Source organism: Kogia breviceps, chromosome 2 (genome assembly GCF_026419965.1).
Source record: "Kogia breviceps isolate mKogBre1 chromosome 2, mKogBre1 haplotype 1, whole genome shotgun sequence".
Lineage (NCBI taxonomy): Eukaryota > Metazoa > Chordata > Mammalia > Artiodactyla > Physeteridae > Kogia > Kogia breviceps.
Genome location: NC_081311.1, coordinates 135,070,552 through 135,085,894, shown reverse-complemented (window position 1 = coordinate 135,085,894; position 15,343 = coordinate 135,070,552). Strand labels below are relative to the sequence as shown.

At 35.0% G+C, this 15,343-nt stretch overlaps 1 protein-coding gene across 9 annotated transcripts in view; it reads left to right on the top strand.

Annotated features, from left to right (window-relative positions):
- Positions 1–13,960, top strand: part of LOC131750102 (sodium channel protein type 3 subunit alpha) — a 108,989-nt gene extending 95,029 nt beyond the window's left edge. For all 9 annotated transcript variants that reach the window (XM_067026217.1, XM_059052431.2, XM_059052439.2 and 6 more), the window contains 7 exons: positions 4,575–4,697; positions 7,154–7,426; positions 8,350–8,403; positions 9,230–9,367; positions 10,429–10,533; positions 11,883–12,153; positions 12,666–13,960. In XM_067026217.1, coding sequence (XP_066882318.1) covers positions 4,575–4,697; positions 7,154–7,426; positions 8,350–8,403; positions 9,230–9,367; positions 10,429–10,533; positions 11,883–12,153; positions 12,666–13,861 — 2,160 coding nt within the window. In that variant the 3' untranslated portion in view covers positions 13,862–13,960. The remainder of the gene's footprint in view (positions 1–4,574; positions 4,698–7,153; positions 7,427–8,349; positions 8,404–9,229; positions 9,368–10,428; positions 10,534–11,882; positions 12,154–12,665) is intronic.
- Positions 13,961–15,343: the final 1,383 nt, after the last annotated feature.

The window sequence follows — 15,343 nt, the reverse complement described above, 5'->3', positions numbered from 1 at the left end:
AAACTTAGAAATCACCTGATTCAAAGTCCTCATTTTTTAAAAAAATGGTGTTTGGAATATTTCAATGAAATTCCTATGGAACCCATGGTGTCTACATGCCACAGTGCAGTCCCCAGCTATGCACCACCAGAATTTACTCATCCATTCCCCAGGAATGAGCACTTAGATTATCTCCAGTTTCCCCCTGCCACAAACAATACCATAATTACCAAGATGCTCACTTTTACATGTCTGGTGAGCATTATGAATTTTCTAATCATGTAAAAAGATATAGACGAATAAATAAACGATAAAAGCCTAAGATAAAAGTAGAAGAATGTCAAAAGCAAAGAGGCAGCCTTGAGCTACAGACTTCCCTTACATAAAAGTGTAAGGACTTTCATTCCTGACTGACATTGCATACGAACTGCTCTTCACTTCTCAGACACTGGATGGTCTTCACTCCATTCCTACCATAAACCTTACCCATCCCAGCTGATCAAATCCTGCCATCTCTGGTATCCCCAACCTCCCATCTTTGTTAAGAGCCCTCTGCCACCACTTCCATGGAAGATTTGTACCTGTTCCCTCACCATCACCTGAGCCCCTTTTTAGAAGCTGCTTAGCCGACTGTTCTGGAGTAGAAGGAAGGAGGTACGCACTTAGCAATCTGAAATTCTAGGTGCCCTTCTCTAGGAAATACTGAGTTAGTCCACATGCTATTTAAACCCTATGGTACTATGAATGGAAAACCCTCTATTGCATGATGTAATAAAGAGGCTTTTGTGGTCTCACAAGGAAACCCAACCACAACGTGGATTACTGTTGCTACGTTCTGACGTCTGTAACAAATACAGATTTTACTTTGTAAGCCGTGAAGGAGTACTACTCCATTCTGCTCTCTGGCAGGGCTGGAAAGGGGTGGGTGAAGGGACTCAAGAATGTCCAGCTTCCCTATATAGAGACTTTGAACCGATTCTGTTTTCAGTGCCATCCATTACCCCCGTTTTAGAAGAACACAGGGCTTCCATGTCCAGAGCCTTTTCAGAGTCCACTGGAATAATCTGACTTACTTCTTCAGGCACTTGGGCTTCTGCTGCTGCTTTTGCTCTGCTGAGAAAGTAATCGTTCCGGTGTGCTTTAGTTTTTCAAACTCCAGAATTTTTTAAAAACTCTCTTCCTTCTTGTCTCTTCTTGCATTCTCTTTGTATTCTTTTGTTTTCCTTCAAGTTAAATTTCAATAAGGAGTATAAATAAATATGTTGTTCAAATATATTAAAATGAAAGTTTAGAGGGAATTTGTATGTTATACTATTTGGTTAATGACCTTTTTGTTACTGATTTGTAGGAACTCTTTTACTTTAAGGAAATTTACTATTTTGTCACATGTGGTATGACTATTTTGCTGATTTGGGCTTTTGTCTCTTGAGCCTTTTTTTGTCATGTGAAAATGTTTTCATATTGGTTTAGTCAAATTTATCAGCCTTTTTCTCCCTTTTTGGTTTTTCTCATGCTTAGAAGACCATTTGCTTTAAAGATTATTAAAACATTTTGTCATGCTTTTTCCCTCAGCCTTACTGTTTGAGTTTTGTTTCTTCATCCATTTTTATGTTTGAATTTTTGATCAGTCTGGAACTTATTTTGGTGTAAGGTGTGAGGTGAGACTCCAATTCTATCTTCCTCAAAGTGGTTTCTCACTTTAGTTGTTTCTTTCACTTCTCATTTAAAATGCTACCCTTTTCTATGTGCTAAATCTTGGTATGCCAGTATGCCTTGGGTCTAATTTGGGTTTGTTTGATTCACTTCTTTGTCTACTAATATGACAGCTTTAATTATTGCAGATCTATAATTAGCTTTATTATCAGGTGGAATTTGTCCTTTCTGATTGCTCTTCTTCTTAAAACAATATTTTAGATTATTCTTATACTTTTATTTTTCCTTATTAATATTTTAAAGTTTGTGTAGTTTCAAAAGACACATATAAACTTTAAAAAATATGAAAAAATATATTAGAACCGAAAATAATTATATAGTTTATAATAGTTTTTCACTTTATTCCCCTGATTTTTTGAGGTCAAAAATAACATATATGTAAATAATGGCTTCTTCCACTTTTCTAATTGTTATAGCTCTTATTTCTTTTTCCAGAAAGTGTTAAATAACAATACTGGTAGTAGACATATTTTTTTATTTCTGGTTTTAATGAGAATGCTTCTAAATTTCTCCATCAAAAATTAAGCAAGGCTTTGCAATGAAATGTATCATCTTGATGTATGGAGGCGATCATATGGTTTTAATCTTTTAACTGCTTATACTGAATTTTTAAAATTATCTTTAGCCATTTTAAGGGAAATAAATTCATATCACTTAGTTCATTAAACAATCACAGGACTTCCAGGGTCTTCTTCAGAACCGTCAACTCCCTCCTGCATTATTCCCTTCCTTCTCAGTCTCAACTGCCAAAGGACCGTGGAAGGGTGTGGATGACAACTAAACCACCCGCTGTGGTCTCATATATTTTCTGGGTAGTAAGGTATCTAGAATCATGTAAATTTGTACTAAAAATTCAGTTTTTGGCAAAGAGTTTCTGTTACACTTTGCACACATTAGGAAGAATGCCTTTTGTGTTTAGCATAAGAGACTAAGATTAAAAGGACAAAGTTGATGAGATGGGAAATACATTGGACATGAAAAGAGAAATTCTAGTTATGTGCTTGCCCCTTGCTACCTTTTCTTGGACTAGTCATTTGACTACTCTGAGACACAGATAATGAGTGAAAAAGATCACTGTAAGTTTTAAAGCAAGCACCCTACCAACATAAGGCATCATCTTCCAATTTTAAATATGTTGAAAATCTTTAAAATTATTTATTTCAAAATTGCCTTTAAAGCATATTAAGTTTTTCACAATACTTAACTCAATAAGATGAGTTTTTGTCCTATACAAAATGACAATGAAGTCCATTAAAAGAGGGCAGTTCACTACAATGCAGCTTCTCAAGCAACACACAGAGCCGCCTTAGTGTGCAAGTGGTACCTCTCAGCTTTGAACCCACAACTTGCTATTCTTCCAGAACCTCCTGGTTCTGACCATTACCTTTCTTTTCCTTTCAAAGTGTGAGCTTCCTTACATCAGGGTCGGTTGAGAAGATGAGGGAAGTCTTCAGAAAGCAGCTCCAGAAACTTAAAGAAGCTGTGAATGCTTCCGGAGGCAAATGAGCCCAGAATATAGAAGCCTGTGCGTTCTCTAATAATAACCTTCCCCATCTTTCCACTCTTCTGTAGCACGAACACTAGACAGAAATGAATAGCTCGATAAATTATACTGCCACTAGTGAAGTTTAACATTCAAGGCATTTATTTTTCTGTTCAATTCTGCGAGATGTATGTTAAATTAAATAATGAGGGGACAGTGGCTCCATTTGCCTGTAAAGTCTCGGTTCTGATTTTGGTGTCACCTTTACACCATGACCCTTAAGCCATCCAGTGGATGTAGTAAATTAACCTCTCTCTGATGCATCAAGAAGAGGACTAGTAATATACAATCCTTGCAAGAATTGAGAAGATAATCATACAAGTCATTTTCTGGGTTCTGTGGTTCAGATTAAGAATGAATTTTTGATAATGGAGGAAAAAGGTTGAGATATGGTTTTGAAGTCAGATCACTTGGATTCTAACTTCACCTCTTTCTACCTGTACATACTTTTTTTTTTTTTTTGAAGAGGGGAGTGTGGGGGAAACTCAACTTCCTCACTGGTGAAAAGGCAAAAGTAATAGTATCTACTTCTTGAGACTTATACATGTAAGACACTCAGAACAGAACCTAACATATAGTAAATTTCCAATAAATGTTATTATATTGAAAGAAACTAAAAGCAAATAAAGTCTCTTCCTCCCAAAAAAGACATGTCTTCTTTAACCTTTCATATATTTAAGTAAAATTTAGCATTTGTGTAAATATCAGAAAGATATATTATCATTCTGAATGAGAGGTACTGTATTCTAAATTGTAAGTCCAGTAGTTTAGATAAAATATTTTTCTAGGTTATACTTTCTTCTTTTTTTAATTTATCTAACATATATTGACTAAAACATATTCAATCAGACATTATTAGGACCATTAAAAGAAAAATGCTTCATCTCAGCCCATAAAAAGTTAATGTGACCTGGAAGGGGAGAGAAGATATCTAACCTATTGACTCTATTACATGGTCAATGCCTCCAATACACATAACTAAGATATTACATAAATTTGGAAGCAAAGCATGATTTCTAATCAATGATATTAAGCACAGATCAGTGGAGCATATGGCTTTTGAATCAAATCCCAAATCATCAGTGGTGTATGCACAGGTTGAAAAGGGCTCCATGGGTAAAATATCTAACTGGAGGGGTTTACAGATGTTTATATAAATGGGCAAAGACTCCAGTTTCACTGATAAGAAAAGCAATAATATGATATGAGGCTGGCAATGTAAGATGATCGCACTATGTGGAATATGAAGGCTGCCAAGGTATGTCTGAAGTTTTATTTGGTTGGCACTAAAGAATAGATATTTTCTTGGTGGACTGATTGATATTTGTTTCTTCTTTAGGTTTCTTTGGTTAGCTTGGTAGCCAATGCTCTTGGTTACTCAGAACTTGGTGCCATCAAATCCCTACGGACATTAAGAGCTTTAAGACCACTAAGGGCTTTATCCCGGTTTGAAGGCATGAGGGTAAGAAAAATACAGGCTCTCTGATGATTCATGTCAAAATTAAATGTAAGGACTTCCCTGGCAGTCCAGTGGTTAAGACTCCAGGTCCCAACGCAGGGGGCAGAGGTTCAATCCCTGGTCAGGGAACTAAGATCCCACATGCCACACAGCGCAGCCAAAAAAAAAATTAATTAATTAAATAAACTGCGTTGTTGAAAAAAAATTAAGTGTAGATAATGATTTAGATACAGAGGGCTGCCATACTCTTCTGATATTTATTCATAGAGTTACAAAATTTCAAAGCAGAAATCCTAAGGATCACTGAGCCTAGCCTCCTGAAACTAAAACAGGCCCTCAAAAATTGTTTGTGGCAGAGCTAGAACTAGAATCCAAGTCTTCTGGTGACAGTTCAAGGATATTTCCACAACAAGTACAAACTATGTGTTGCCATTTATTTCTTTTCATTGCTTATGCATTTTATAATGACTATTTACTACTGACATTCATCCTAGGAGGAGATTTTTCTTCCTCTCAATAGGTAGTTTGATTTCTCAAAAATTATCAGTAATGAATGCAAGATAGAATGCTTTTTGTGTGCTCTACTTCTTCAATTAATATCAGTAATAAAAGTTGTTGTGCAAGAAAACAACACTAAATTGTAGCCTCTGACAAAATCTATATATTCTAAGCAACCAAAGTAGGGGTTAGGATAATTAACTAAGCATTGAAGGCAACCCCTGGGGTTTGTTTCATAGATCTCCCTTTTAAGTGAGCATTCTGAATGAGGTTCACTTTTTCCATTAGCAATTGTATTTTCCTCTCCAGCTCTCTTGCTTAGTGTATATTTTATGCATCTAAACATCAAGTACACACTTATATACACATCTACTTGCCACTCCCCTCAAAATACTATTTAGCACAAAGGTCAGCTTTGTTTAACCCAGCTTGCAAATGCACATGGATATTGAATTTCTTCTAGGCCATGGGGCTTTTATGTTAGGAGGTGGTTTGTTTAAGCGATAAAAACACTTCAGTCTTGACTTTGAGATTCACTCACCAGGAAGAATGAAACCACTCTCCAGATGTGCTGTAAGCAAAGAAATACTAGCTTTTACATTATAATTTTCTTTCACTGCTACTTGATAAATAAAGTCACAAGACAAAATTAATAAAAATGATTATGTAATTTCAAGTTTTTTCCACACCAATCTTTTACCATTACTCACATTATTTAAGCCTTCATCTGGCTGCATGGTTTCATATTAATAATTCATTTTTGAGGGGAGACAGCAATTGAACAAAATAGAAAACTTCCAAGTTTGCTCTAATCTGAAAACTATTCTAAGTTTGGCATTTTTAATTTTGTCATATGGCAGCATTAATATTCTAGGTATAAAATACGGTAAAAGGTATGCATTTATTTGATGATAAGAGAACTTGTGGGAGGTCATTTTACACAAATTTTAGAGCCAAGAAAACCTGGTTTCCGTATAATATATATGACAATTTCTAAAAGAAATAAGATTCAAGTAGCATAAGAAATTTTTGCAATTTTGGATTTCAGGTTTTGATATTAATTTAAAATTCTTTGGTGTTGATTTCTAAAACAATGTTTCAGTATTTTAAAATAAAACAATCGTTTCATTTAATATTAAGTGCTTAACAAAATAGTCCCAGTATGAGGTAGATTAATTAGATAAGAAAAGATACAAATCACTAGAGATTTGAAAATACACATTAATCTCTTCTGAATTTAGAGGAAAGATGACTGAATTTCTACTTCATGAAATAGGTTGGCCTGGGTTGGTGAAGTAACATGTGCCCTGAAGTGAACATTTAAGAGATTTGGATCAATAATAATGGGAATACATTCAGTAATTTATGTCCAGAGATAAATTCCATCTCATTTCCTAATTTAATATATATATTTTTTAAATTAGGAATTATCAATATGGGGAAAAAGGACCTTGTAAATTCCTTATACCATTCTTCATCTTCATCAAAAGTTAACTTGATCTGGTGATACAGATTTAAGGCATTATTAATACTTTGTTTATTTGTAATGGGTTTGTTTAACCATGTTTTCAAATAATCAATCATTCATGAACACTCTTGAAAGTTAACATGTATTGTTCAATGGTGATTATTTCTTGTTGGTATTTAATACATCTTTTTTTTTTCTTTTTTTCCCCAGCATACAAACATTTTCTGACTCCATCTTACTATATCAGGTTTTTGTTTATTTCTTTTCACACTTTGGCATATTTTGCTTTCTTTAAATCCTTTAGCTCTTCAGTGTGTCACTGTTTGTTTTCCCCTACCGAATATGTCCTAGAAAATATCAGAAGAAACAAACTTGTCCACCTAGATTTTTATTTAACTCGTTTCACACCCATTTTATATTGAATAAATAATGGAAGAAATGGTTTCCATTTTAACGATTTGTAAGCTGCCTTATCCTTATCATCCTCTTCTAGGTGGTTGTGAATGCTCTTGTTGGAGCAATTCCCTCTATCATGAACGTGCTGTTGGTTTGTCTCATCTTCTGGCTGATCTTTAGCATCATGGGTGTGAACTTGTTTGCTGGCAAGTTCTACCACTGTGTAAACACGACAACTGGTAACATGTTTGAAGTTAGTGAAGTTAACAATTTGAGTGATTGTCAGGCTCTTGGCAAGAAAGCTCGGTGGAAAAACGTGAAAGTAAACTTTGATAATGTTGGCGCTGGCTATCTCGCATTGCTTCAAGTGGTAAGTGCCTACCGTATGAGTTTTGAATACGTTTTCAAAATGTTTCAAGTAAGATCATTTCTCTGATGTTCTTTGTTTGAGTGATCAATATCTGATAGCACAAAAGTAGTTGATGATAACACCTGTACTATTAGCATGACTTGACTGTAAAGAAGATGTTTTGCAGTGATTTTAAAATGTATTTTCCCCAGTGTTCAGTTGTTAATATGTTTTAATGTGATTTTATATTTGTTTCCTGTCTTTTCTTACTCTATTATTGAGTGTTATTGTACTATTACCATTTTTAATTTTCTGTAGCAATAAATGCCAAAGAAGCAATTATATGTATTAAAATAATAATGTATCTATTGTAGTGATTAATTAAATGTATAGATTAATCTATGTATTAATCAATTAATACACAGATACAGATAATGTACAGATAATGTACAGACTAATGTACAGATAATTAATTGTACCAACATCTAAGGAGTATAGTTCTACTATGTGTGGAAATGCAAATCTTATAGAGTGGATTTCAAAATGTGTAATATTTAATTATTTTGACTTAACTGACAGTATATTAACTAATCAAGAATTTAATGAAAACAGTTGAGTGTTTAAACACACCAGAGGTTTGCAGCATAGAGCTTACCTTTTGAAAGGGATTTGAGTCTGAGATGAGAGTTTCACCTAGTTACTGTTAGTGTAGAAAAAAATAGAATACCTTCCAAGACAAACAAAGAAAAAGAGTTCCAGTTTTGAAATAAAATCTTGTTCTATTTCAATTTCATTTCTTCATTCAATCCATTTCAATCTCTTTGTAGAATATTTCATAATATTGTACAAAAAGTTATTTAATAACACTATCATATTTTCATATGGTAAAATGCATATTCTTGGATTAGGTTTTTATGCAGAATTCAAATATATGTTGTTTACAGGCCACATTTAAAGGCTGGATGGATATTATGTATGCAGCTGTTGATTCACGAGATGTAAGTTTCATCAAATACTATTTATAGCTACTAGATTTTTCCATAGTGATAATTTAACTGAAAGGCCCAGAATTTTATATTAGAAGCAATCAGAACATTTATAACTGCATATAGAAATTCTCTTTTTAAGCCAATTCACTTCAATATAAATGATATTTTGGTTAACATATGTCTATTATTGATCTAATATGAAAGGATATCTAACTACATGGATTAGAAGAATCAGATTGGTCCAGTAAATGAGACTCTTAAGATTGGGAAAGCTGCTCAATGGGGAAGTAACTTGTCTCTCCCTATCCCTGGAGAGTATGATAAACCAGAGTCTGTGAAGCAGCTTCCAAAAATATCATGATAAAAGCAAGCAAGTTTCAGGGAAACTCAATTTAGAAAATAGGAATAAAAATAGTTCCTCAGAACATATCTGTTTATGCTGAATTTTCCTCTTAGAATTCAATGTTCTGTTATTAAAGCCTTATCTCCAAGAGCTAGCATTTCCAAACCCAAGGAGAAAATATTGCAAAAAAAATTATAGTAAGACTAATAACAGGTTCAAAAAATTTGCCTTGTTTATACCACTGCTATTTACTCTAAAGAATACGTACAGGTAAGCCACAATGGGAAAACAGATTTAAGAACAAAGTAAAATTACAAATTTTCATTATACTAGGTCATACTAATTTGAAAAAAGAATTGCTTTTGCAGAACAGTATCTCAGGTCAAGGCAAAAATAACTCTATAGTAAGTAACAACACTCACCAAATTTTTAATTTAGCTCAAGTATTTATTGTGTTTTTAAATATTATTTAATATTTTCAATATTATTTAGGTTAAACTTCAGCCTGTATATGAAGAAAATCTGTATATGTACTTATACTTTGTCATCTTTATCATCTTTGGGTCATTCTTCACTCTGAATCTATTCATTGGTGTCATCATAGATAACTTCAACCAACAGAAAAAGAAGATAAGTATTCCTCAGCTCTCACCTTTCTCCATTCTAAAGTTCTGTCTGTTTTACATCCAAATAACCAGGACACTCATAGTCATGACAGAGTTAGATCATTTTTAAATTGTCTTCCATTCACTATGTGGTCAGTTCAGCTGCAGAGGAGTCCAGCCTCTAACTGGTGGCTCCTCTCCAGATTCATCCTCTGCAGGTCTGCTGTAGTGTCTTTCTGACTCAAAAATATGACCACTGCTTCAAAACATCCAGTGGGCCTCAATGCTTTACCCTTGCTTAGAGAGCCTTTCAGGAATTATCTCCACCCAGTCTTCCTGCTTCATCTTCTCCCACACCACACTTTCTATATGCACTTCCCTACTCCTCAGGTCACCACCCACCCACCATTAACATAACTATCACTTGCTACATACACAGCTACATGGATTTTCTGCCCTTTTCTGAACAAGGCATGCTCTTCTCCCTCCATGACTTTACATAGGATATTTTCTCTTCCTAAAATGCTTTGCCTAGCAAACCCTTAATCATCCTTTAAGATCTAGCTTAAGGGTACTCCCCTATGTAAAGCCTGTTTCTGAATCTTGGAACAGATTCAGAAACAGATTATTGTTATCTCTGCAGTACTGGGTTGTTTTTGTTTGTTTGCATATAGACACTGTGTCTTATATATCTATGTAGTTCTGATACTGGGTACATTGTCTAAGACACAGGAAGTGCTCAAAAAGTGTTGAATAAAGAAGTAAAATTGTCAACACTGAAATGGACTAAGATTTTTTTTCTTTCATGAAAATATATTTGAGACTCCTGAGCCTCCTTCTAAATGTAATATAATCAAATTAGAATCCTGTACTAATCAGAGTTTTACGTGATTATGGGTTTTACATAATGTTAAGGTACGCAGAATTTCACACAAAAGGGAAAAGCAGGATAAATCTATATGAAGTAGGATAATATCCATTTAAAAACTGAAAAAAAAAGATTAAAGGAGAGACTCAGAAATACTTTTGTAAAAGTACTGTTGTAATACAGGTTGGATTGTAACCAGTTTTATACTATGTCTTTACTTTGGAGGTCAAGACATATTTATGACAGAGGAACAAAAAAAATATTACAATGCAATGAAGAAACTTGGGTCCAAGAAACCTCAGAAACCCATACCTCGGCCTGCAGTAAGAATTACTCATTTTCTTTAACACTGCAAAGCCCTATTTCCATATGATGAAATTGGGCAGTGCTCTGGATCAGAACATATTAGGTGATATCACCAATATATAATATGACCTAATAGTAAAGTACATACTGTGTGACACAATTTGCAACTACTACACTGTAAGAATTACTAAGTTCTTAAAAATGAGGCAATGTTCTTTAGTTTGTCAGTTGAAAACCTCCAAGTCAGGGTTCCCAATAACTGCTTCCAAAGCAAGGTTCATGCTCCTGCTGCCACCTACTGCTGCCAACAACGCACCTGGTTCCAGCACCTCTGATCTTGTTACATGGCACCCTCTTGTCCTTTTAAGTAGATGGAGTTTTCCAGACTTCCCATTCTACACCCATGGGCTCCCTCTATGCTATTTGTTCTCTCCATTGTTATGACTAAAAAATATTTTTAACGTTTTTAGAAGGGAAAAGGGTATCATCAAAATACTTTGTTTCAGCAAATACACCCACACACAAAATATTTATTCAGAATGCATACTCTGTAGAGCTTCATTATAGTGGAAAGTCATAAAGATGGTGGACTATGTTCACAGAGCTGTATTCTAAATCACTTATCTTCTTAGATGGGTAAGGAATAAGGAACTGAGATCCAAAGAAGGTATATACTGTACGTAAAGTCACAAAGCCTGTAATCGCCAGAACTGGGACCTGAAAAGGTCTCATGATCCTATAAATGACTTCACTTTGCCTTATTTTTAAGAGTAGCTGGAGTAGGTGCAGGTTGGGGGTGGAGGGGGTGGGGAAGCAGGGCAGAGGGAGGATGTAAGGCAGGGCACACAAAAGGGCATATACCTGCTTTACTGAATGTCACTTAAATATTATAGTTAGAAGAGGCAGAATTAAATAGAAAACAACTGATATATTTTGAGGGCTGGACAGACAGAAATAAGCTATAATTCAAAATCCTTAAAGCATTGATAAATGAATTGGCATATTCATTCATCTAAAAGTCTGTCTATATTAACCTACTTTGTAAATCTTCATTATTAGTTGTCATTATTTTTTGTAAAAATTATCATAGTTATTAAAATCAAGCAAAGCCCATGCACATTATCAACCACTTGCCACCAATTTATGTTTTATTCAGCTTTGTCTTCCCATGGGACCTAAATAAAACAATTATATTTTGTTTTTGTCATACGACATTTTTCATTTATTTCTCTTCTTTTAACAAATTTGTGGTAATGTGAGAAGGGTGCACATCCCATGGGCCATACGTAGAAGGACTTCATCTGTAACTTTATGGATCAATATTTATGAAATATACATATTAACCTTCTCCTTCCTCTCTTTCTAGAACAAATTCCAAGGAATGGTCTTTGATTTTGTAACCAGACAAGTTTTTGATATCAGCATCATGATCCTTATCTGCCTCAATATGGTCACCATGATGGTAGAAACTGATGACCAGAGCAAATATATGACTCTAGTCTTGTCCCGGATCAACCTTGTGTTCATTATCCTGTTCACTGGAGAATTTGTGCTGAAACTTATCTCCCTCAGATACTACTACTTCACCATAGGCTGGAACATCTTTGATTTTGTGGTGGTGATTCTCTCCATTGTAGGTAAGAATGGTTTATTTACAGAGAAGTGCAGTTGTTAGAAAAGTCCCCAAAGCCTATCACCTGTGTAACATGGAAATTAGATCTGAGAATCATAATGTGTATAGATCTAATGTTCAACACTCCTGTTCATTTTCCACTAACTGAAGAATTTAACTATTCAAAAAAAGAAAACAATATATTTGAAGATTTCAGAAATAGTCTTTGCTGTTGGCACATTTCATATGCGAGGATAACTATTCATAGTAATTGGGTGTATATAATCTTAAAATGCCATACCACTATGTGAGATTATTTAATTTATAGGATTTTGCAAGAGTCCATATTGGTTTATGACATTATAGAATTATTAAATAAAACTCTATAATCTTTCACTGGTAATATTAGGAAGTGGATCCAAACAGTAAAGGATTATACTCATAACAAATTTGTTGTTTTCATTAACCTTGCAAAGAAAAAGCATTCATGTAAGCATAAGATACTCACTGTTTAGCTGTTTCTGTATTGTTCCATAGGTATGTTTCTGGCTGAGCTCATAGAGAAATATTTTGTGTCACCTACCCTGTTCCGAGTGATCCGTCTTGCCAGGATTGGCCGAATCCTGCGTCTGATCAAAGGGGCCAAGGGGATCCGCACGCTGCTCTTTGCTTTGATGATGTCCCTTCCTGCGTTGTTTAACATCGGCCTCCTGCTCTTCCTGGTCATGTTCATCTATGCCATCTTTGGGATGTCCAACTTCGCCTATGTTAAAAAGGAAGCTGGAATTGATGACATGTTCAATTTTGAAACTTTTGGCAACAGCATGATCTGCCTGTTCCAGATTACCACCTCTGCTGGCTGGGATGGACTGCTAGCACCTATTCTCAACAGTGCACCACCTGACTGTGACCCTGACACAATTCATCCTGGCAGCTCAGTTAAGGGAGACTGTGGGAACCCATCTGTGGGGATTTTCTTTTTTGTCAGTTACATCATCATATCATTTCTGGTCGTGGTGAACATGTACATCGCTGTCATCCTGGAGAACTTCAGTGTTGCCACTGAAGAAAGTGCAGAGCCCCTGAGCGAGGATGACTTTGAGATGTTCTACGAGGTGTGGGAGAAGTTTGACCCCGATGCCACCCAGTTCATAGAGTTCTCCAAGCTCTCTGATTTTGCGGCTGCCCTGGATCCTCCTCTTCTCATAGCAAAACCGAACAAAGTTCAGCTCATTGCCATGGATCTGCCCATGGTCAGTGGGGACCGGATCCACTGCCTCGACATTTTATTTGCCTTTACAAAGCGTGTTTTGGGTGAGAGTGGAGAGATGGATGCCCTTCGAATACAGATGGAAGATCGGTTCATGGCATCGAATCCCTCCAAAGTCTCCTATGAGCCCATTACAACCACTTTGAAACGCAAACAAGAGGAGGTATCTGCTGCTATCATTCAGCGTAATTTCAGATGTTATCTTTTAAGGCAAAGGTTAAAGAAGGTATTAAGTGAGTATAACAAAGAGGCAATCAAAGGGAGGATTGACTTACCTATAAAAGACAACATGATTATTGACAAATTAAATGGGAACTCTACCCCAGAAAAAACAGATGGAAGTTCCTCTACCACCTCTCCTCCTTCCTATGATAGTGTAACAAAGCCAGACAAAGAAAAGTTTGAGAAAGACAAACCAGAAAAAGAAAGCAAAGGGAAAGAGGTGAGGGAAAATCAAAAGTAAAAAGAGACAAAGAATTATCTTTGTGATCAATTGTTTACAGCCTAAGAAGGTAAAGTTTATGTGTCAACTGGACTCCCAGAGGAGGTCTATGCCAAACTGACTGTTTTAACAAATACTCATGGTCAGTGCCTATAACAAGACAGTGACCTCTCCATCACTACAACTCTGTGAGTCAGGGTATCAACACTGACAAGAGGTTGCTGTTTTCATTACCAGCTGACACTGCTGAGGAGAAACTCAATGGCTACCTAGACTGTAGGGATAGTCGTGCAAAGTGATCATTGTAACTATACCAAACACTTTTAGTACAGTACTTGCATCCACTCTATTTTTAACTTCCATATCTGCCATATTTTTACAAAATTTGTTCTAGTGGATTTCCCTGGTCACTAATTCATAGTTTATTCATAATACTACGTCACTATTTTTGTAAATGAAATTTAAGTTGAGAAAAAAGTATATAAGAGTCCTGGGTTCCTACTCCATAAGTTTCTCCAATAATCAGACAAAAGGGTTTTTGTCCAAGAGATGAAATTCTTGCTCAAAACCAGAAAAAAAAAATTCTAATAACAATTTCAGGTACTTCCATTTTCTAGATGGCTTTAATTTTGAAAGTGTTTAGTCTATGTTTGTTTATATCTAAACAGTTATGTGCCTGTAAAGTCTCCTCTAATTTTTAAAGGATTATTTTTATGCAAAGTATTCTGTTTCAGCAAGTGCAAATTTTATTCTAAGTTCCAGAGCACTATATTTAATTTTGGTTAAATGCTTTCCAAAAAAAGTAATCTAATAAATCTGTTCTAGAAAAGTATATCTAAAGTATCGCTTTAGAATAGTTGTTCCACCTTCTGATGCAGTGTTGCTTTGCCATCTCCTGCTCTCAGCAAAGCTGACATATTATGTCAATTAAACACACCCTCTGTTATGTAAATAGTTATTTTATCCTGTGGGGCATGTTTGGGAATATATATATATATATATATATATATATATCCTGATAAACAAGTTCTATTAAATATGTACCACAGTGTATGTGTCTTTTACGAGCTTCCAACAGGGATGTATCCTGCAACATTCATTAAACATAAATAGTTTGAAGATTACCACTAATGCATGTTAATTACCTATGCTGCTCTATGTTACTCAATCCATTCTTCACAAGTCTTGGTTAGAAGTCGTCACATGTTGGTAGTAGAGTGATTTCAACCAGCTCTATGTCTAGTACATCAAGCAGAATAGCTTGCAGTTATTTAAAAGCACCTTTCCTTTTGCATTTTTAATTCAACTTGTGTCATATGGTGTCTCTCTAGATTTCAAGGAAACACACTGCATACTGCCTACTGTCAAAACCTATACTTCATATTTTGCTAAAATATGTCCAAAACTTGTTTAAATATAAATAATGTAAAAATATAATCAATTTTATTTGTTGCATTTTGTACATAAGAAAATTATTTTCAGGTTGATGACATGCCAATTTAT